General features: G+C 43.0%; 1 protein-coding gene across 4 annotated transcripts in view; it reads right to left on the reverse strand.

Annotated features, from left to right (window-relative positions):
- The window catches only part of nrp1a (neuropilin 1a), a 73,430-nt gene extending 52,908 nt beyond the window's left edge, over positions 1-20,522 (reverse strand). The window contains exons 1-2 of one of the 4 annotated variants that reach the window (XM_053683773.1): positions 19,660-20,518; positions 17,943-18,123 (exon numbers count right to left, since the gene is read on the reverse strand). In XM_053683773.1, coding sequence (XP_053539748.1) covers positions 17,943-18,123; positions 19,660-19,726 — 248 coding nt within the window. In that variant the 5' untranslated portion in view covers positions 19,727-20,518. Of the gene's footprint in view, positions 1-17,942; positions 18,124-19,659 lie in introns of all 4 variants that reach the window. The other 3 variants (XM_017479731.3, XM_053683781.1, XM_053683787.1) reach the window with 3 other exon arrangements.
- Between the last annotated feature and the right edge of the window lie 1,021 nt (positions 20,523-21,543).

Raw genomic sequence — 21,543 nt, forward strand, 5'->3', positions numbered from 1 at the left:
TAAGGCTGACAGCAGGATCTGGTCTCCATGACATTTAATCACCTGTGATGCCTTTAAGCGCTAGGTGAAGGAGGAGCGATGAACCACTGGGGCTTTTGGTGTGATCCGTAACCACTTTTAGACTATGGGATGTCTCTGAGCTCATTACAGACACACACCCACACACACACACACACACACACACACACACACACACACACACACACACAAACCCTCATACAAAGATATATCAGAAATAACATATAACAAAAAAATATCCAGTTCTTGAATTAAGTGTGTAGAATATAGAAATATTCTTAAAGATGGGTGACTCTGAGACTACGAGACTACATGTGATGTTTGAATGGCCTTTTGTTTTTTACTCCGTAGGGGGTGGTATGATCTTGTGTGTGTGTGTGTTTGAACTGAGAATATGAGAAGTGTGCAGCTCTCTGAAATTGGCTCCCCTGGGGTGGTGGCTAATGTAGCGATGACTTCACCCATGTGTGTATGTGTGTGTGTGTGTGTGTGTGTGTGTGTGTGTGTGTGTGAGAGAGATAGAGAGAGAGAGAGAGAGAGAGAGAGAGAGCACGAGAGAGTGTGCTTGGATGCTCTGATAGTAGACCCAGAGCAGTACATCAGTCAGAACAGACAGTAGCACTCCTACCCCAGTTTACAGTTGGTACCACTGCATCACACACATACACTAGATAAATGGTCCTATATGAGTCAAATGCCTCTCCATCACACACACACACACACACACATATATATATATATATATATATATATATTTAGTCCTTTGAAACACACTCCACTGAACACTCTACAGATCCTTATATATATAACACAGTTTCTCTCACATGCATTCAGCTTTTCTGAAGTGGTCTATGTGAATATTCTGCTGTGTGTAACATGCTGCTGTATTGTGTGTCACACCACGGTCCTAAAGAAAGGACGTTTTGTTCCAAGTTAGACGGAGAAATAACATTAACACCCACTTGGCTCGCAAACTCAGACGAGACGCATGGCTAGTTTAGCGAGTTATCTAGCTTCCTAAGTTCCCTTAATATAAGAATGCACATACTGTAACCAATGATTAGAGACCTAAAGGATTATCTATGGCCTGATCATGCATCCATTTTCCATAATGCTTATCCTACACAGGGTCGTGGGGAAGCTGGAGCCTATCCCAGGGAACTCTGGGCAGAAGGTGGGGTACACCCTGGACGGGGTGCAAATCCATCACAGGGCACAATCTCACACGCTCATACACCATGGAGAATTTGGAAATGTCAATTAGAACACAATACATGTCTTTTGGACTGGGGGAGGAAACTGGAGTACATGGGGGAAACCCGTGAAGCATGGGGAGAACATGCATACTCCATGCACACAGGGCAGAGGTGCGATTCAAACCCTGAACCCCAGAGGTGCGAGGCAAATGTTCTAAACACTAAGCCACCGTGCCCCCATTTCCACCCCATGCCCCCCCCATGGCCCCCCCCATGGCTTGAGCAATGAGTACTAAATATAAATGTCCTTTTATGCATCATGATGAAAAGGTAAAGGTCAGTTCTGCAATATTGTGGGATTCATCACCATTGAAGTGAAGTGTGCTGCCATTTTGTTCGTGTGTGCTTTTCACCCATCACTTGCTGTTTAACGTATTTAAAAATAAGACATAAATAGCTTCTGTTGCGAAAAATCATGAAGGTTCCAGTCTTTAAGAAGTTCTCCAAAGCATTTCAAAGCATCACCACACAAGCCTCCAGGTCTCACTCACTTTGAAGCAATCATGCATTGAGAATGCTTCAAAACAACATGAGCCATTATAAACACATACATCATTACTAGCATCATCTGTGATCTTCTACAGTATATGTGCTGATTATCTTTAAGAGTTTGCCCTCCAGGTTGAACTGCTCCGTTTGGTCCATCAGCAAGCCTGTTTTCTGATCTTTTCTCGTCTCACTATCCAAAATCCACACGCTGCCTGGAAAGCTGGAATGACGAGGGCAGATTGATCCGAGTGGGCAGACTGATCCAGTTTCTCAGCGCCGGAGCGTGAGGAAAATCTCCATCAGCAGTGAGCGGTGGCGCTGCAGGCACGAGATGGAGAGCATCAATCTTGTTCTGGCCTGTCTTTTCTGTTCTCATTCCTCTGCTTCGTCGAATAATTCTCCCTCCACGCTTTCTGAGATTCCCCTGTAGCACAACCTCATCCCCAAACGCGTGCACAGAGATAAACACACACACTACAAATGAGGTCCCCAAGCACTCACACCACATACTGCTGAGCACCCAGGAAATGAACGCCGTCATGCACGTCACAGCAGATCAGCTGGTACGGCTGCCATATATCGTGCCTAAAAAAAGCTCTGCATTTTCTCACATAGCGATCCAAACAATCAGCTGAAGTGGCATGACTACGACTACCCCTGACGCAGAAGAAGCATATTGCTTTTAGACTACTGCTCAAATCTTCACACCTCCACCAAAACCTAGCACCTTTAGTGAAATTTGAAGCACATCATGAGCCGCCTTCACACATGGACCTTGTAAAGCTGAGCTGTGATTCAGCTGTAATGAGATGCAGATGGATATATTGCCTCTGGGCTTATGCTGCTGATAAGGATATTCAGATAAGTGTTTTAGCAACATTCAAAGCACATTCCTTTCAAATGTGTGCGAAGAGAGCTGGTACATCCGCTCTCCTTCATTCTCAGCTGTTCTGCAGCCGCACCCAGTTCAAAGTGTTATGACACCGGTTCATCTGGGAGGTATTATGGGATTGTTCGCAGGTCCATTTACGGCACGAGAGTTACTTTCTCCTGGTAAACCGAGTTCATCATGTGAAACGGATCTGACTAATATGTTTCCACACACACCTGACATGGCTGTAGTTCAGTACAGGAGCTTCTGCATGATGAGTGTAAGGCGTTTACTGAGTGAAAGCAAGGAACGAGGCCTGGTTTATAAGAAGGAATCGCTCCCTGGGGCCAGCAGCAAAAGAGCCAAGCAATCTCATCAAAACAGAGTGGCACGATCTTTCAGCCTAGACAGCACTCCAGTGCACCTGCTCTTGGTGCCAAATCTGTTTCTCTCTCATGGCCTTGTATGTTTCAGCTTCCTTGCCCAGAGGACACAGCAGACATGCTGCTTTTAATGTGTTTCTCTCTCGTTTTCCCCTCTGTCCTCTTGGACAACAGCTATGCCCTTAAACTGATAGCCATTTGTCTCTGTGTTGTCAGTATAGACCACACCATCAGACCGTCTGCTGCTCCGACATGCAGAAAAACAAACACACACACACACACACACATACACACACATACACAGTGCCTAACACATCACATGTTTCCTCTAACCAGTAGTGTGTCTAGGAATTAATTTCAAGTGGAGATGAGAAAAACCATCACAATGTGATCTGTACAATTGTATTAATAAGCGTGACATGCTAAAGTATTCAAGGCACAATCTCCATCCATCCAGCCATTTTCTTTACAGATTATCCTGCACAGGGTCGCAGGGGAGCCTGGATCGTCTCCCAGGGAACCTGGGGCACAAGGTGGAGGACACCCTGGACAGGGTCCCAACCCATTTCAGGGCACACACCTATTCACACTCACATTCACACACTACGGACAATCTGGAAATGGTAATCAGACTACATCACACGTCTTTGGACTGGGGAGGAAACCAGAGTACCAGGAGGAAACGCATGGGAAGAACATGCAAACTCCGCACAAGCAGGGGTAAGGTGGGATTTGAGCCCCCAACCCCGGAGATGTGAGGCAAACATGCTAACCATGCTAGCAAAAGGCCCAAATTGACATTTTATCTCATGAAACTAGTATCCTCCTGTACTTCATTCCCCTCCGTGTTGCTATGCTGTGAGTGTATTTAGCTGGCTTTCAAACAGAAAGCAGAAGAATGCATGATTCTGACTGGTTAATCCTGTGACAAATATAGAATTGTGATGATGACTCCATTGACCTTTTATGAACATTATTATGTGAATCATCATTGTGAATAATAAAGTGATCTATCTATCTATCTATCTATCTATCTATCTATCTATCTATCTATCTATCTATCTATCCATCATTACTGTGCATTATAAAATTGTTATCTGACATGCAAATATTGAAAAGAATCTGTTCATGAAATAAAACTTTTGAGCAGCAATTGCACCATCTTTGTGTATAAAAGTAAAATCAGTTGTGCTCTATGTATTTCATATTATCCATCCGTAAGTAAGCCCCCCCACCAAACAATAACCACACCCACCTACTCCCTACTGACCCAATCTATGGCACTTCCTATACCTATGATAGTTGTGAAAATAGACAGTCCAGAGTGGAAATTAAAAGAAAACGGAAGAATATAACACTCCATGACCTTCACTTCAGCGCCCTGCGATGTATTAGCCAGACGGTTGGTCTGAAGAGCAGGCAATCCAGAAGTGTTAAATGAGAACATTAGCTCTGGCTCACATTCGCCTTGGGAAGACACAATAAACCACAGGCTAACAATATAACACAGACCCGGGGCGAGGGAGAGACCATCTTAGCCCCAACACTGCCATTCAAACCTGCTAATACAACCAAAGACGTGAAATATGATTACACCGATGGCAATTTCCTGGCTTATGCAACTCCACAGATCACTTAACCCATTTCCATTGATGGGGGTCAGGTGTAATGTGACCTTATTGAAACCATCTTTCAGGCCAACTCTCTTAAGTTGAGCTGTCAAAAAAGCATATACTTATGCTAAACATTATGCCTTAAGCATCTCTTATGAGTTCAGAATGTTATTTGACATGCAGAACAGGACTGCGAGGCTTACTTTTACTGGATGTAATATGAAAAAAATTACCCGCTGGAACAAACCCTGAGAAGACAAAGGTTAGCTTTGAAATGCTGGCAAAAGATCTGTGATTTATCTGATGGGTTTTTTTTTTCTTCACTTTTCCTTGGAAAAGCCCAGAGCAGGCATGTCTGCTTTAGATCCACACTGTCCAACTACTGCACTTGTCATTGATCAAACCCTCATGTCTACTGAGAAAGAAGAAATTTATCTTTAAATATCTAATATATATCTAATATATAGCTAATATATTTGACAGGGAATCCTCCTGACAGGAGATGGCAAGACATGAATATCATGTGATATCATGTTGAAGTGTAAATTGTCCTTGAGTTTGTGGAAAGGCGCTATATTACGTGATAGTGAATAAAATCACAATTGATCTTATTTTTGAAAATATCTCTTATGTATATCTTTTCAGAGCTTTCCATATCCATTTTCCATACAGCTTATCCGACACAGGGTAGTAGGGAACCTATCCCATCCCAGGGGACTCGGGGTACGAGGCAGGGGACACTCTGGACAGGGTGCCAACCCATCGCAGGGCACAATCGCACACACATTCACACACCTTGGACAATTTGGAAATGCCAATCAGCCTACAATGCATGTCTTTTTGACTGGGGGGAGGAACTCGGAGGAAACCCCTGTAACACAGGGAGAATAGGCAAACTCTGCGCACACAGGGTAGAGGCAGGAATCAAACCCCCAACCCTGGAGATGCAAGTTAGCCTCAACATAATCTCTGCAATATAAAAACAACGGGGTGTGCTGTTATAGGAAAATAATCAACGATGGATTGATGTGATTTAGCCTGATGCATAGCAGAGTTACTCTTACCACTTCACACTGGCTGATTCTCATAGAACATCATGTCCCCAAGTATTTTATTTCCCTTGTACCACAAAACTTCCATGATTCAAATATTATAGTTATACATTTACAAAATATTTTAGTTCCGTTCTGTTAGTTCTCTTACAAGATACACTATATAAACAGTTGTTCCATCAACAGCCTCAATACTTTCTCTCTCTTGAAGATAATAAGACAAAACACAGCTAGTCATATGAGAAAGAAACCAGTCCTCTGTTCTGAAGACTTTCCTGTCTTACTGACAGCTACAAAGTGCTGTCATTGGACACACCTTCCAAAAATGTCTTTTTTTAAAGCTTTACCATGTCAATGATTAGAGGTTTATTGTTTAAAAAAAGAAAGAAAGAACAAAGTCAGTTTTTAATCTGTTATGTGCATTGTCCTCCATACAAACCCTGGTAAATGGGCTGTTGCTATAGAAACGATAATAAGGTATTAGAATGAGTGCACGATCGTCAGAGCTGATGTTACAGAAAATGAATCCACACCTTCTGACTAATCTGTCCAAAGGCTCTAAAACTTGAGCTACGCTTAGCTCAACACGGACCTCACCGCTGTCTGTCACTGTGCCACTGTGATGGAAAGGGAGTGGAGTGATGGAACTCCATCTTCACTGCAGCTGTGAGAATGATGCACGACAGAGCGATTAAATTCAGCCATCCCCATCCGCCGCCTCCGAGGGCATGCCGATGACCAACTCGACCTGCATTTGAGAAGTTCGAAGGTGTCCTCTGCAATCAGTGGCACGCCAGCTGCTCATTTAAGCTCCACAATGATGCAGTCCAGCTGCATTTTAATGCTCTCTGACGACGTTTCACTCCAAGAGCAAGATATTGCTCAGCGGTATAGCCGCTTTTCCGATTTCTAAATCGAGTGCAAAGCATATAGTGGGTAGTGGAGAGAGTGTGGGCGTGCTAAAGAGGGGTGGAGATACTTAAAATGGTTCCATGCTTATCACAGCCATGTAACTTTAATATCACCCGGGCGAAAAAAAGGCACAGCTGCACGGAGGCCGCATGGCTTTTCCAGCCCGAAACGTATTTTTGGAGCCGAGTTGATTTTTTTTCAGGCGCAGCACAGCAGACTGCACCCCATGCTTTCATAAACAGCAATTATGATTAGCATTGATGGATTCAGCATGCCCGCTTTCATTACCTACCTAATTACAATTCGCAGAGATCCTCAGGTTTGGAACAATCATATTAATGAAGTTAAAGTATTAAGGGCTAATTATGAGAGTAAATACTGCACTGAAGGATCTTTTCTTAAGGAATGAGTGAGAAGACAAAGCAGAAGAGACTGATAGAGATAGACAGATAGATAGAAACAGATTTGCTGGAGGGGTTTCACTCGGTCTATCATGTGACGGAGCCACAACACTGCCTCTATATGTGAAAGCTTGTATGAGTTTATTTTCTAAAAGAATGTAGTTTGAGCTCCGCTGTTTCAGCCAGTGCTAATGTACTCATATCACATCTATGAGAAACATAAAGGATTATTAAATGAAATGATTAAAGGGATTGTGCACTGTACTATGAGGTCAAGTTATACCCAGTCTGTGTTCTTTACTGGAATACAACACACTACGCTGCAATGCTTTTTAAAAAGCACAGATGGAATATTAGACCATAAAGTACACTCATTTGCCATTACATCCCACATTTAGACCTTTAAAAAGAGCCTGAACTATTTATTAGGAGCTCTGCCGAGGGTAAAATGGTCGCACATTTACATTTAAAAGGAAATACATTTTACTGAATGAGCACAGAGTCGAGTTTTTAAGAGCACATCACTTCAAGTGGCTTTGCTCATGGCTACACACACACACACACACACACACACACACACACAGCTGCAAGAGCTCAAGGAAGTCCCATCATCTACCTTTTTAACACATGGTGAACAGAACAGGATAAACATCAATCTGTCACATACAGGCAGGATATGATGAGAAACGGGATGAGATTAGCTCCAGCCTTAACTTGGGTGATCCAACCTCAGCACAACTCTGTGTTTCAAATTGCCACAACACAACGCCACACCACTCTTTTATACAATAATACTGGATTAGGATTGGTATTTGAAAGGATTATTAGGGTAACATTTCCAGAGTTCCAGCTATGACACCATTTTTCATTGAAACAGAGCTGTGAGAAATCTGTGTGGTGTTTTATGCACTGGATAATATGATGACAGGATATTGGGTTTGCTATGCTGCAACATGTTCTTCTGAAGCTATTACAGTTAGCATTAGTATTTTTATAACACTAAATAACTTTATTGTTACTTAGCTGATTGGAAGTATTTTTGTATTAAATTAAATTATACAACAAAAGTACTATATATTATATAATGGTATATCTAAACAAAATTTCCACTACTTACTGCTCTACAGTGCCTCAGACAATATATATATATATTGTACTGTATATACCACCATGCTCAGGTCCAACAGGAGTATAGAAAAACAATCAAACAAGGAAATCCATCATTATATAGCTTCAGTCGTTCCTCTGGCCATTCTTGTAAGAACACACTTCATTCAGCCCAGCATGACACCTAATAGGAGAGTTATATCACCATCCAGGCCATGCCCAGAGCTCTGAAGAGAGGTGTTGTTATAGTATTAAAGACTGACGTAAAACACTATTACGAAGAGGAAATGCGGGAGATACATTGGCAGGACCCTGTCCGTGGCAGCCCCAAGCCCTGGGCTGAACACACACAGCTTCTCCTCAGGCCTGCTTGTGTGTGGTCAGGACCTGCTTTCATAGCATGCCGGTGGAGACGTACACCCAGAGGGAGAGTGATGCAGGGAAAAATGTGGGTCAGGAGCATAGTCAGGTCACACTGACCATCCAGCAGCACAGTAGGTGCTTCAAGATTCGAAAATACACCGAGATCTATAATACATTAAGCATTCACCAATCCCCCTTTTTCCCCTTTCGATACTAGATCGATATCAGAGCTCTGAGTATCGACCAATACTTTCTACCGATCTGATGCTGACTTCCTGTGAGCTTGTGCTGTTAATTAATGTCAAAGTTTAGCTACTTTAAGTAAATGGATAGTATATGGTGCAGCGCTATGTGTAAACAGTTGATAAGTGCCTTATTATTTAACTAATTTGAAGAAATTATGAAATCTAAAATGGCAAAACTGAAATGGTTAATGGAGTCCAATCCCCAGTCCAGAATCTCCAGTACCTTGAATGCCTATAAATATTTACCCCTTTGACCATTTCCATTGTTTAATAATGGATATAATGGTGCTCCACAGGATGTCCAAGTTTGGAATTTTTCTTCATAACCAAACCCTGATTGATCATTTTCCAGAACTTTGTCACAGACTTTTTTTTTTTTCATTTTTAATAGCTCCTTGATCTTCATGAAGCTGTATGTTCAGATATGTTCTCGAATTAATTCTGCCTGTAACTGAACACACATGGACTCCAATCTTCTAATTATGTGACCTCTGATGGCAACTAATTTGTGGGATTTATATCAACAGTGATGAATACTTATGCACTCACAACAACATTTTTTTATTTGTAAATAATTTTCAAACTGTATTGATATGCCCCCCCGCCCCCACCCCCAACCCATTTCAGTATTAAGGGCTATTTTGTGTAGATTCATGACATATAATCCCAGTTAAATCCTTTTCATATCCAGGTTGTAGCACTACAATATGTGGAAACGTTCAAAGGGGTCAGTATTTTTGCAAGGCCCTGTAAATAGCAATATTAAGTTAAAGAAATGCACGAGGTTCAGATAAGGGTTATTTCAGATAAAACACTGACTGAGCGCAAATGCAACAGAATCTAGGCCAAACTATGGATGTTCATGTGGGTCATGTGTTACATCCAGGGCCATCCCATAAAGAAGCAAGTAAACAACATCATAACATCCATTTATTTACTGGACAACCCGGCACACTCAGCTCTGAGCACTGGAGCGAATAAAGTCATTGAGTAATGGAGAAGGTCAACCAGAGGTAAGATTCAGGGTGGGGAGAAAGGGCGAAGAAAGCGAAAGAGACCACAAGAGAAAGAAAAAGAATATAGGGTTAATGAATAAAAAAGCCTGAGGGGCTGTGAGTGCTGCGTTTTGGTGTCCAGTTCCTCACCATGTTTGCTTTCACTCATTAATTCACTCACTATTTCACTTCCTCCATCCTTTCTTCTCTAGACAGAAAGGATGACTGCGGGTGGGAGAGGGTGGTGTAAGGGTTTAAACCACACTGGGACTTATTCAATAAACAGACGTACACTTGGATGTCTCTTCTTTCATCATGACCCCTCCGTCATCCCTTGATCCACACCCCTCCTCGGGGATCATTCATTCAGCGAGGGTGGACAGGGCAGCGTACTGACTTTGTGACTTTGACCGGGTCAGCATCATAACTCACAAGCACAGGATAGTGTCAGGCCTAATCCGGGGCCCTGGGCTTCGTGACCAACACACACACGCACACAAACACAAACACATGGGCAATAGATATACTCATAGCTCAAACGAAGCGGGAATGTAACAACTGATACAAAAGCTTGTTAAACTGCCACACGTCTTTTCCACCCTCTTTTGGATTAATGTCTTTATGTAATATCATTTTTAACGATGTTGTGATTCTATTCATATTTGAGATTTATACACCAAGTTGCCTTGGACACTCTGGAGGATTTTCATGTCAAAGCAAAACATACACAATGCACTTTAACCTTCACAAACTACTACTATGGACCAATCACTGCTGAAGTGTACTGTATTGTGAAATTGTATAAATGAGCGTATTGCAACATTATGAAGTAAAAGATTACTACTGTAGTGAAATAAATGCTTACAAAGATCAAATGTCTACTGAGGAAAAGAAACCGAAAAATAAGCATCGTTACAAATGACATTGAATGATTAATCATAACATACTGTACATCTTACTTTTCCACCCTCAACTGTACCCAACATCCTTTAAAATAAATAAAAAATCAACCCTGCTATATAAACACGCAACCTTTCCTTTAGACGTTTGGTTATTTCACACCAAGAGAGGAAGAGAGAACAAAGAGGAACGTTAAATCCTAATCTCTCCCACATTTGTTTCGCTGTCCTGTAATGTGAAAGATGGGTTTTTCCTTTTCTCTGTGTTATTGCCCCTCCCTGTCCATTTTCATCTGTAATGAGGAATTCATCCAGTCTTGGAATTGTAGTGAAGAGCGGCCGTGCTGAGCGAGTCATGTGCCAAGAGCTGCCTCATATCCGCTGCAACTGGTGTGTAAATCTGTGTGTGCGTATATATACTCTAGGTGTGTATATGTGTGTGTGACACGGTATGACGCCGTTTGTTCAGCGTGCTGGTGCCAAAGATGGTGCCAAAGTTTGGAGGGCAAACTGACCTCCCTATTTCCAAACCCTCATGGGCTCTGCCAACTTGGAGGCTTTGTGAGTGCTAATGAGTGTAGCCTTCTCAGCACGACTGGCAGATCTACCAGAGAAGAGAAAGGAAGCGGAGAAAAAAGTCAAGAAGAGCAGAGATAGGGGAATACTAGCATCGCACCTTGGGACTTTTTTTGAGACTGGCTACATTTTCACACTTTGCTCACATCCACCCCCCAAAAAAAAAGAAAAAAAAAGGAATCAGTGCTGAAAAAAAAAGATGGAGCAAATGAAGTGCTTGAGAGGTCTAAGTTAATAGCCTCTATAGAGACTCCATCAGATGGACCCCCAGAAACATCCATCACTGTCTGTCAGCAGCTGTCAGACTCGGCACCCGAACGTGGGAGGGGAAAACGAAGATGGACGGCCCAGAGTGGAGAATAGGTGAAAACACACTCACACGCAGAGAAAGTCTCTCCACCACAAACACACACACCCACTACTTGGATTTGTCTCCAGAACCATTCTCCTTCCCAGTGTGAACTTAACTCAAGCCAAAACGTGTCAAATATCAGTCTTGACCAAGCCGCGAGCATTAGATTGCCCGGCTTTACCCAAGCTAGACCTCATCGATCAAACCCAAAGGGTCTTGTGCAATCCTGACAGCAAACTAAACATGACGTGATAGCTCTCCAATATGGCAACATCAATTAATGATGCAGGGGTGGAGCCGCATTAAGCACCAGGGTGTTCTGGGTGTTTTTGGCCAGCTTCAATGACCCGACACATCATGAGTTGTAATTACTCCTCATTCATTTTTCGGCTAGAGTCGTCCTTGTTGAGAGACCGGCTAAATATTTGGCTCTGTGCGTAGAGACGGACAACAGAAGGAAAAACCTGTTGCTAATAAAGCTGCATGCTATCAAGATGAGCTCAGAGGCTTTGCTTCTTGAACAGGACATGGAATTAAATTTCAGGTTTAACAGTGATATCCCTTGTTATCTCAAAAGCAAGAAGAACAATGAAGGTCCAGATTGAGCCGAGGGATTAGCGTGTTGTACTTTAATCATGTAAATTTGTAATGCTCTTTTTTTCTTTTTTCTTTTGAGGATCCAGCGAGGGATTGGAAATCAAATAAACAGCAGGAATCACTCAGCTTGACAGGCTTAAGCCTGGGAAAGGAAACGTCCGGCTTGTTCTTGTCAGAAACTTAGAGAAGGAACTGAGCAATTTCGGCCAAAACTCTCCTTTAAAGCTCTGACATTCTTTAAATAACTTCAAGAAGAAGATTTATGAGTTTTAACAGAGCTGGGAAGGGAAAGTGGATTCGGCATTTTTTAAAATAAAATTTTTTATGAACAGCTGCTATTTTTTTTCATATTCACAAATTCATCACACTCGTTTTAATCTCCATCGCACTCTAAGGATCTAACGGTCTGTTTATCCCCTCCTCCTTTATCTCTCTCTCTCTCTCCTTGCTTTGTCTCTATTACTAATATTCATACTAATATCTGTCACTCCTTTCTGCTGCTGTGGCTTTTCTCAAACGATTCCCCCACACATTCGTAGCCCCTCCCACCCCCTCCCACTTGGAGGCTTTCCTTAAATATTCCATCTAACACTTTTCACTCTTTCTTATCTGCACCCGCCATCTCTCCTTCCTCTTCTCTGCTCTCAGATCCGCTCATGCTGAGCAACGAAATGGCAAGAGGGAGAGAGAGAGGCGCACATGAATCAAGCCTGACAGAGCAGCAGGGAGGACGGCAGATGTCGCAGACAGAGAGCACTTTTCAATCAGCCTGTCCTTCCGACACGCAGCCAAGGTGAACCACTTCACTGTTAGCTACCCCTGGTCCAGAAACACACACACACACACACACACACACATACGCACAGCACCGTGCACTTTAATCCTTCTCATTAACCAGAGGACTTTGTCCTACTTGGAGGGGAGAATTTGTAAGGAGAAAAGGAGGGCAGGGGGAAGAGGACGAGAGACAGAAAGTAGCCTATTCACTTCATCGGAGCACATGACTTTAAAACAGAACCACGATTATTTTGTGGATTTCCCCTGTTCAGCTGTGTTGTGTGCATGAGTCTGCTCTAATAAATCTAATTTGGGACCACTGACAAAAAAAAAACATAGCTTAGCGAGAGCTTTGCCAAACATCCACCACCTAATAATGTACTTTCACCCGCCTGTACAATCGAATTTCGCCAGCCAACACTTCAACTTCACGCTGCGCACTCGCTGTTATCGGGAAAAAAACAACTGTGGCACTTCTTCAGGAGGCTGCATTCAAACCTTCCACCTGTTTCAGTCCTCTTAAACAAGGCAACAAGCTGCTCTCCTCGTCCCGCCAGCTGCCCTGGAACAACCGCAGCACAATACTCACTGGGTTTGATCCCTCAGCCTCCCAAAAGCTTCTCTGATACGCTACACAGCTTACGCTTGTTAACCCGAGCTATAAGTATCAGAACCAATCGCTGACAGCCCAGTCCTCTTCCGCGGGGCCCGAGGTCAGAGCATTCGCTCCTTTTTAAAAAGCCCAGTCAGGGCAGGATGAAAGAGGCATGCCGCATTCCTGTCGTCTTTAATTCTACCACCGTGACAACCACTGATGAACGAGCACGCTGTCCAGATCTCTCTTGTTTGTGAGCGGTTGCTCAAGAGAGTGTGAAAGGGAGTTGAGAAAGCAAGTTTCGGCAAAATGGTGGGTGTTTTAAGAGTGTAAAAGATTACGATCTACGATGCTTAAAGATTTTAATACTTTAATAGGTATGCAGATATACACTGCAAATGATCAGATCATAATTAATGAGCTGGTGAAAGAAAGCTAAAATTGAGAAATAATAAAAAAGATGAATGGAAACACGGATCTACGGTAACAAAACAAAACAAAAAAGGTTCGTGTAAGTGTGTGAGCAGGCGATATGAGTGAGGACTCACTGCTATGTAACACAATATCTAGAGCTGCTGTGGTTTTGCTAACAAATCCCAGTGGTCCCATTTCTATGTAGTTAAAGATACCAACTATACCTACAACTAAATTATAAACACTTATAAGCAACACTTATGTCAGTGTATTTGAACAATTTCTAATTCGAGAAGTCTAATTTTGATCTGATTAATCTGAAAAATCTGATTAATGGCAATTTCTAATTCGACAGCAAGTACATACTTTGCTACTTTTACCTATACGCATGTTACACTTTAAAATCCCTGTGTATTTACATCAGTAATCCATCTGTAACAGTGCAGATATCCTCACTATTATAACTGCAGAAACCTGTAGAGATTCTGTGTAACTCTAATGCACAGGTATAGAGACGCTTAATTCAGAACAAAAATGAAGATAAGTAATGAGGAAAATAAATATACTAAATATAGTGTAATGTAATGTGTTGACTACATGGTCCAGTGAATTAAAAGCAAAGATATAAAAATGATAGAGATGATACCGATTTCATCATATTGCCCAGCTTTATGCATGTGATATGGCGGTGTGTGGCATGTGTGGAAAGCGGCAAACTGAAAAAGCAAGTCCATTTCTTCATGCTCGGGGTGAGACGGAGGTTAGATTCCAGCGGTTCAGGAAGGTCGGGCAAAGATACGACTCTCAGATCAGTGAAAAAGATGCAAGGTAGGTTTACAGAGCTTTCCACACATAAACAAAAGCCTATATGCTTTTCTTCCAACTGGTTCACATCCACAGCAGGAGGTTTTTAGCCTACAGCAACCTGTGGCCTATGTTTCATACGAAATCATCTCCCTACATTCTCCTGAGCTCTGTAAATCAAAGCCGTGCCGTATCCCAGCCTCCTCTCCGTCAGCCAAGTGGCAGGATGTGTGTTGTGCGTGAGCCGAGTGGAGCGTGTTTGCTTTGCCAGTGGGGTGTGTGCTGTTCTGTGGGCTGAACCAGCGGGAGAGCGCAGAAGCGGAGGCCCTGCTACGGAGGAGACACTGCGCTTCGAGGCGTTAGGTTTCTGCTGAGCGACAGGGGGGCTCAGGAACTTCAGAAACACTGAGAGGCCAGGAGACGTTTAATGACTTTTCCTACAATGGGCTGTTCTTAAGCATGCATTCCCTAAATATTACTCGCCCCCTCCCAACACCCACACACACATAAAAAGCTCTACTGCCAGTTACAAAAATCCAGTGTTCTCAAACAAGCTCTGCTGCATATATTACTTCCGTCCCTGATTCGTTCCCGTTCTTTCATTCATCTCTCTACAATTGCGTCCCATCATTTCTTAAAGGCAGGTGCCTGAAAGTGCGAATAGAATGTGACGAGTTTGCATCTGGTCAGCAAATCTGCACGCATCAGTGACTCATGATGTGTCACGTACCTGCAGAATGCTGCTTTTGACACAACATACTCAAAAACAAGCTACATCCATGCAGCATGCCAAGAGCCAAGCCTCAGAGACACTCGACCAGCTTTAATAGACCTGCTGTGCGTGCCAAGAGCTATTTCTCAGCCTGATACCGAAGGTCCCAGTCTGACAGAATCAGCAAAGCTGTCTCGTGTCTCCTGTGAGCGTTCAAGTGAACACTTTGCATTCAAACTACGTCCTTCTGGAGTGGGGGTCACATGAACACAAGACTTCGGCAGTAAAAATGGCTGAAAATCGTCAGGTCTGAACACATGTAAACATTGTAGAGGTGACTAAGAGGAAACCTGCTCGTTCAGGAAGGCATGTGGGAGGCAGCTCACTGCTGTGAAAAGACTACAGTTCAAATATTTGTCTTTCTGGGTCAGTTTTCTCCTCAAACTTCATGGGCGTGCAACTCCTTAGAAAAGACGAGAAATACAAACACGGGAAAAGAAAGATCCATCCTCGAGAAGCACTTAAGCGCTTATCTTTTTGACAGAGTGCACTCCCATTCTTTCTCTCTCTCTCACTTTGTCTTACACACATCACATATGACAATCAGCGACTAGCTTTTATCACAGGCTGTGCATCTCGTCTCGTTTGCTTTGTTGATAATGGACATGTCAGGAACACGAGGAACATGTGTGTTCCATATGCTGCTAATTACATCACCATCACCACAGCGGCTCACTCTATAGCTTCCATCTGATAAGAAGTCCATTTTGGACATCAACGGTTTTCTGTCATGCAAGGCCTCTTAATGTGTGTCCAGCTGAAAGCAGAAGTCAAGCAAACAATCCCTAATCTGCAGACACCGGACCCACCAAGCAGATGTCCATCTTTACTCTAAATCAAATTAGTGAAAAAAATATGTGTCTCCATCTGTGGCTCTCCTAAGTGGGAAAAGACGCTAATTCACAATTCATGTTCTACTGAAGAGGAGAGATCGTCTAGCGGAACTGAAACCCGACGAAACTTTGGCCTTGCCTTCGGATGCAAATCAAATGTAAGGCCAAAGACTGATCGAGAATGGTGAAAAATGCGCTAGGATAGCCAAGACGTTCAAACATTCTTCAAAACAACAGGAAAAATTTCCTTGCTGAACTTTTCACAGACGTTGTTCCAGGTGAGCTGTTAGAATATGGTTTAATGCTGCGGTTTACAAGCCGTGACTGATCAAACAAATAAAATACACACGGGCTTTAAACATAATGAGGGCGCGTGGTGAAAGGGCATGTAAAACAGTACCTACGACATCCACTCGCAAATGTAGGAGCAATAAACAAATTAATGTACAACACTGTTACGCAAGGGTGTATACAAGTAGCAAATTTGATCAAGCATAAATAGGAGTAATGGTTTATTGTAAACTGCATGGAATAGCTCAAGGCAGCTGTCCGAGATCTTTTCCAAACTGAGGGCAGAATGTATTTTCCCGCTTACTGCCTCCGGCACTGCTTCTTTAACTCAGCATATTTAAACAGAGGAAACTCATTCCTGGATAATTTCATTAGGCGTCTTAGGGTTGCATTGTCTCCTGACCATGTGTCCTTTTTCACTCCAATCTATACAAGTAGCTCCCATTTAAAGACTTGCGTGTGTAAGAATGATGTGTTTGTGTGTGTGTGTGTGTGTGTGTGTGTGTGTGTGTGTGTGTGTGTGTGTCTTGGTAGGGAAACCTAACCCCCAGAGAAGAAACTATCCCCTTTTGTGCAAACAACCCTGGGTCATCAGAAGCTGTAAATCTCTGTAGGTTTAGGGCTGTAAAAAGGTAAAGATCCTGATAAAGGGTGCCATTAATACAAGACTTTCTGTGGACACAAAAGGTTTAGGGCGGAAGACTATCTGGGTGGAGAGGACCGAGCAACAGAAACAAGCACATGGTGACAACCCTCTAACACCACTCTCCAGCCTAACCCTCCGGCACAAACAAAGGAAGCAAAGAAGAGAGCGAGAGAAACGGAGATCTAGAGAGTGACCGAGCGGCGTGCCTCAGAGGACTCTAGTGTAACTCTCACGCTACTAATAGTGCTCAGATCTTTCTAATCACTCAAGCACTTAATCAAGATGCAATTGCAGCTACTTGAAAGACGGTTTTTGTAAAGCAATGCGTTTATCAGTTTTTTTTTCTAAATTGCTCAACAAAACAAACAGCATTTCATAGCTGCAAATAATCATTGAACTTGTATAAGAGCAGCGCAAAAAGCACTTATCCAAGACTTCATCACAGATCGACAACATTAAATCCATCCAAAACGAATATGAACCACTCATCTGCTGAACACACAGCAGCCAAAATCAATAAGCCAGGAAACACTTTAGAGTATAGAGCAGCCCCGGGGCCGTGAGCATGACCTGCCGCTAGGTGGCGCCCCTTCACTGCAAGAATAGCCTACACAGAGATTGAGAGAGAGAGAGGGAGAGAGAGAGAGAGAGAGAGAGAGAGAGAGAGAGAGAGAGACTCACTTGCACTCACGGTCCTCCAGGTCGAAGTGCGGGTTGAAGTTGATGAGGATGCGTTGGTGCGATGCTGGAGCCGAGATCACCCACACACACCTCTGCGACGGCAGGTACGAGGCTGGGTAGCCCGGGGAGGTCAAGTAGTTGGCACTGGTGATCCGGATGTTTCCCCCACATTGGTCTGGAACTGAGACACAATGCAACGAGTAGACACAATGCTATACTTAGGAGAAAACAGAAATCTGACAATAAAACCAGTTGGTTGTAGGGAGATTTGTGCGACACAGTGAAACAGTGGGATGTTGTTAATGCTCGAAACATTAAAACACACAATTCATTTAACAAAGAAACAAACAAATAAATAAAAAATAATGAGCGCAAATAGATTTGACCCAATGTTTTGGGGACGCGTCTTTCTTCCAAATGCGCCTTCAGCTCTGAAGTGGCGCAAATAATGCTGACACTTATCATTTTAATCCTTTTTATTTCTTGCACACCCGGCCTTTGGTTCGTTGCGTGTTTTTATTGATTTGGATGAAAAAAACAACAACAAACAATCAAACGAACAAAAAAACACGTGAAGGCCACAGATGATTCTCAAAAACATGTGAGTCGCATGAGCTTGTAGCGCACAGAGACAAAGTCAGATGAAACATACAGTACCAATCTGAACCTATCACTCTGATCAGACTTTTAGCATTTTAGAAATTATATTTAATGGATTTTATACATCTATATTAGCTGAGATTCTTGACCTTATTATTATTATTATTATTATTATTATTATTATTATTATTAGCCTGAATAACTTATCTGTATTTCATGCAGAAATTTTAACTTCTCGGTTTTAACTCGGACCTTTTTTTTTTTTTTTTTTTTGGAATTTTTTTAAAAAAAAAATCTCTTTTCACGTTTCCTTTTTCACTTAAGGATAAAAAAACAAAACAAAACAAAACAAAAACACTATCTAGTACATAAAAAAAAAAAAAAAACTTTCCCCAAGCTGAAGCAGAACTAGCAGGATCCTACTGCTGGGACTTTTCAGCCAGGACAGGAATTACTGAAATAATCCAAACAAGTTAGGGGAATTTGTTATTTGCTTTGTTTGCTTCTGTTTAAATAAGCTCCTAAGCAGCGACTGGGACTAATGACCAGTTTTTACAACAACAAAAACAAAAAATAAAAGTGGACGTCTGAGTCACCGAGTCTGTATAGAAAAATAAATAGATCTGCTTTAAGGAAATGTTCACTGAACGTGGAATGGGAACGCACTTCACTGGGATCATGTTTAAAGATGAGTTTTAATCTGATCTGGAGTGTTTTTAAGCAAAGCTGTAATAAAGCTGCTTCGTGACTGTGCCTATTGTTAAAAGACATACTGAAATAATACTGCATTGAAGCTGTATTAGCTGATCCTGCCTAAAGGTGAGCTGATCGTGGGGTTTCAAGCTGATCATACTCAAATGTGAACATTTCAGGCTAAATCTCATTATGCTCGAATTTGCGCGCGCGCGCTGTTTTCTAACGACGGGCACGGTTTAAGATGATGATCTATCATGGCAGTCATGTTTAAACTTAAGCAGTGTATCGGACAGGTGAGCAGCTCAGATCCAGCAAAACACCTTCCCGTCAACATCCCGCAGTTTTCATAGTCTAATCCCTTCAGATCCTCCCTAAACCAACAGTGCGCATAAATAAACACACATCACTGGCTGTCACTTACCGGGTTTGATAGCTCTCGCTTTGACAAAGATTCCTGTTAAGAGGATCAGCGCAAATCCAACATGCATCCTCGCGTCCTTTTGTGTATTATTTTTTTGGAAATAATAATGAGGGGAAAAAACAAAACAAAACAAACAAACAACAACTTACAAAAACAACTAGAAAAAAAATTGACAGTAAGAAAAATCCTTTGTGGTAAAATCCACTCGCTGGAGCTTCGTTCTGATGGGAGGAAAGAGAATTTTTTTTTAATTTTCTTAAAAAGAAGAAGAAGAAGAAGCAGTGAGCAGCAGCACAACCGGGTTGAGTAGCTACAGGGCGCCCGCGCGCGTGCGTTCAGCTCCGGTTTCCTGCGCTGTGGAGCCCGCGCGCGCCTCTCTCCCTCTCCCGGCTCGCCATTTCCATCAGCAGGGAGACACGGAGCCTGTTCAACAAGAACAGCAAACGCGCAGCAGCGATCACTCGAGTCTCCACTGATGAGCGTTAAATCCTCCGTTAAAAGAGAGAGAGAGAGAGAGAGAGAGAGAGAGAGAGAAGAGAAGAAAAGTGCGCGCGCAGACGATTCTGGTCTGCCTGTGGATTTGGGTTGAGATGAAGCGAGAGCGTCCGCGCTGTACACCAAGTCCTAACTATCTGACCAGAGGCGAGCTAGTGACACACACATCTGGCACACTGCACTGCCATGACAGCGTCTTAAAGCCGAGTGATACACACACACATATGCACACAAGACACACACACATACACACACACGCACACACACACACACACACACCCCTTCTAAACTGCAGTCGCTTTTCTTCTGCCCTCGCCCGGCTGCTCGGATCTGGGCATTCTCATTGGTTTCATTAGAAATATGCAAAGCCCACCCTTATGGACCCCCCTCCCATCTCTCTCTCTCTCTCTCTCTCTCTCTCTCTCTCTCTCTCTCTCTCTCTCTCTCTCTCTCTCTCTCTCTCTGTACACGAACTATATAAGCCTGTGAACGGCTGCACTTCCTAACAGTATGGTGTATGGAGAGATTAGAAAAGAAATTTCAAAACAATCACAACGCAGTGACGCTACGAATCCGATTCAATTCAGAAATTGCACGGTCTCACTTCATGTCAGATCGACTCAGTGGTTCCAGGTTCCATCCAGGTACATGTTTAAATGTCCTCTGTAGCCTAAATGCAAAGCGTGTACAACATCATAACTTCACAGAGGTAGCCTATACTAGGCACAAGTCCTTGTGTTTTTGTGTCGCGTGCGCGTTTCTACTGATCTAGTTGGCATTTACGCACACACACACACACACACACACACACACACACACACACACACACACACACACACTGTGATATTTATAGAAAAGCGCAAAAGACCTAGATACACTGACTCCTCCGGATGGGTGCTCTTAAAATAACAAACATGGAGGCGACAAACGACATACATGCACATCCCGCCTTGTTATGTCGTTTTAGTGTCAGTAATCTACAGGCAGGATGAGCCCTAGAAGAGCTAGGGCACTCACCACGAATAGGAAACAGCCGATCTACAGTACACGCGACCATTCCCAATCAAGTCTCTCACGCCAAACCGATGTCAGTCCTAACTACCCGGTATTACCCGACAGCCTATTAATGGCCAATAAATCAATAATCACTTGCCTTTGTCATTTCCCTAAAAAATCCCATAAGTGTGCTTCTGTGATCGCAGTAGCCAAATCCCAGGGAAGCGCTCCCATCCTCTCCAAAACCCGTAAACACCACACTCAGCAGATCTGTGTGTCCGACACGGAGTCGGCGTTCATAAGCTTCTCGTGTCTCTGTAACTGACTCCCACACACACACACACACACACACACACGGTGTTATGGACACAGAGAGAGAGAGGAGACACGGGC

The sequence above is a fragment of the Ictalurus punctatus genome, chromosome 1, assembly GCF_001660625.3.
Source record: "Ictalurus punctatus breed USDA103 chromosome 1, Coco_2.0, whole genome shotgun sequence".
NCBI lineage: Eukaryota > Metazoa > Chordata > Actinopteri > Siluriformes > Ictaluridae > Ictalurus > Ictalurus punctatus.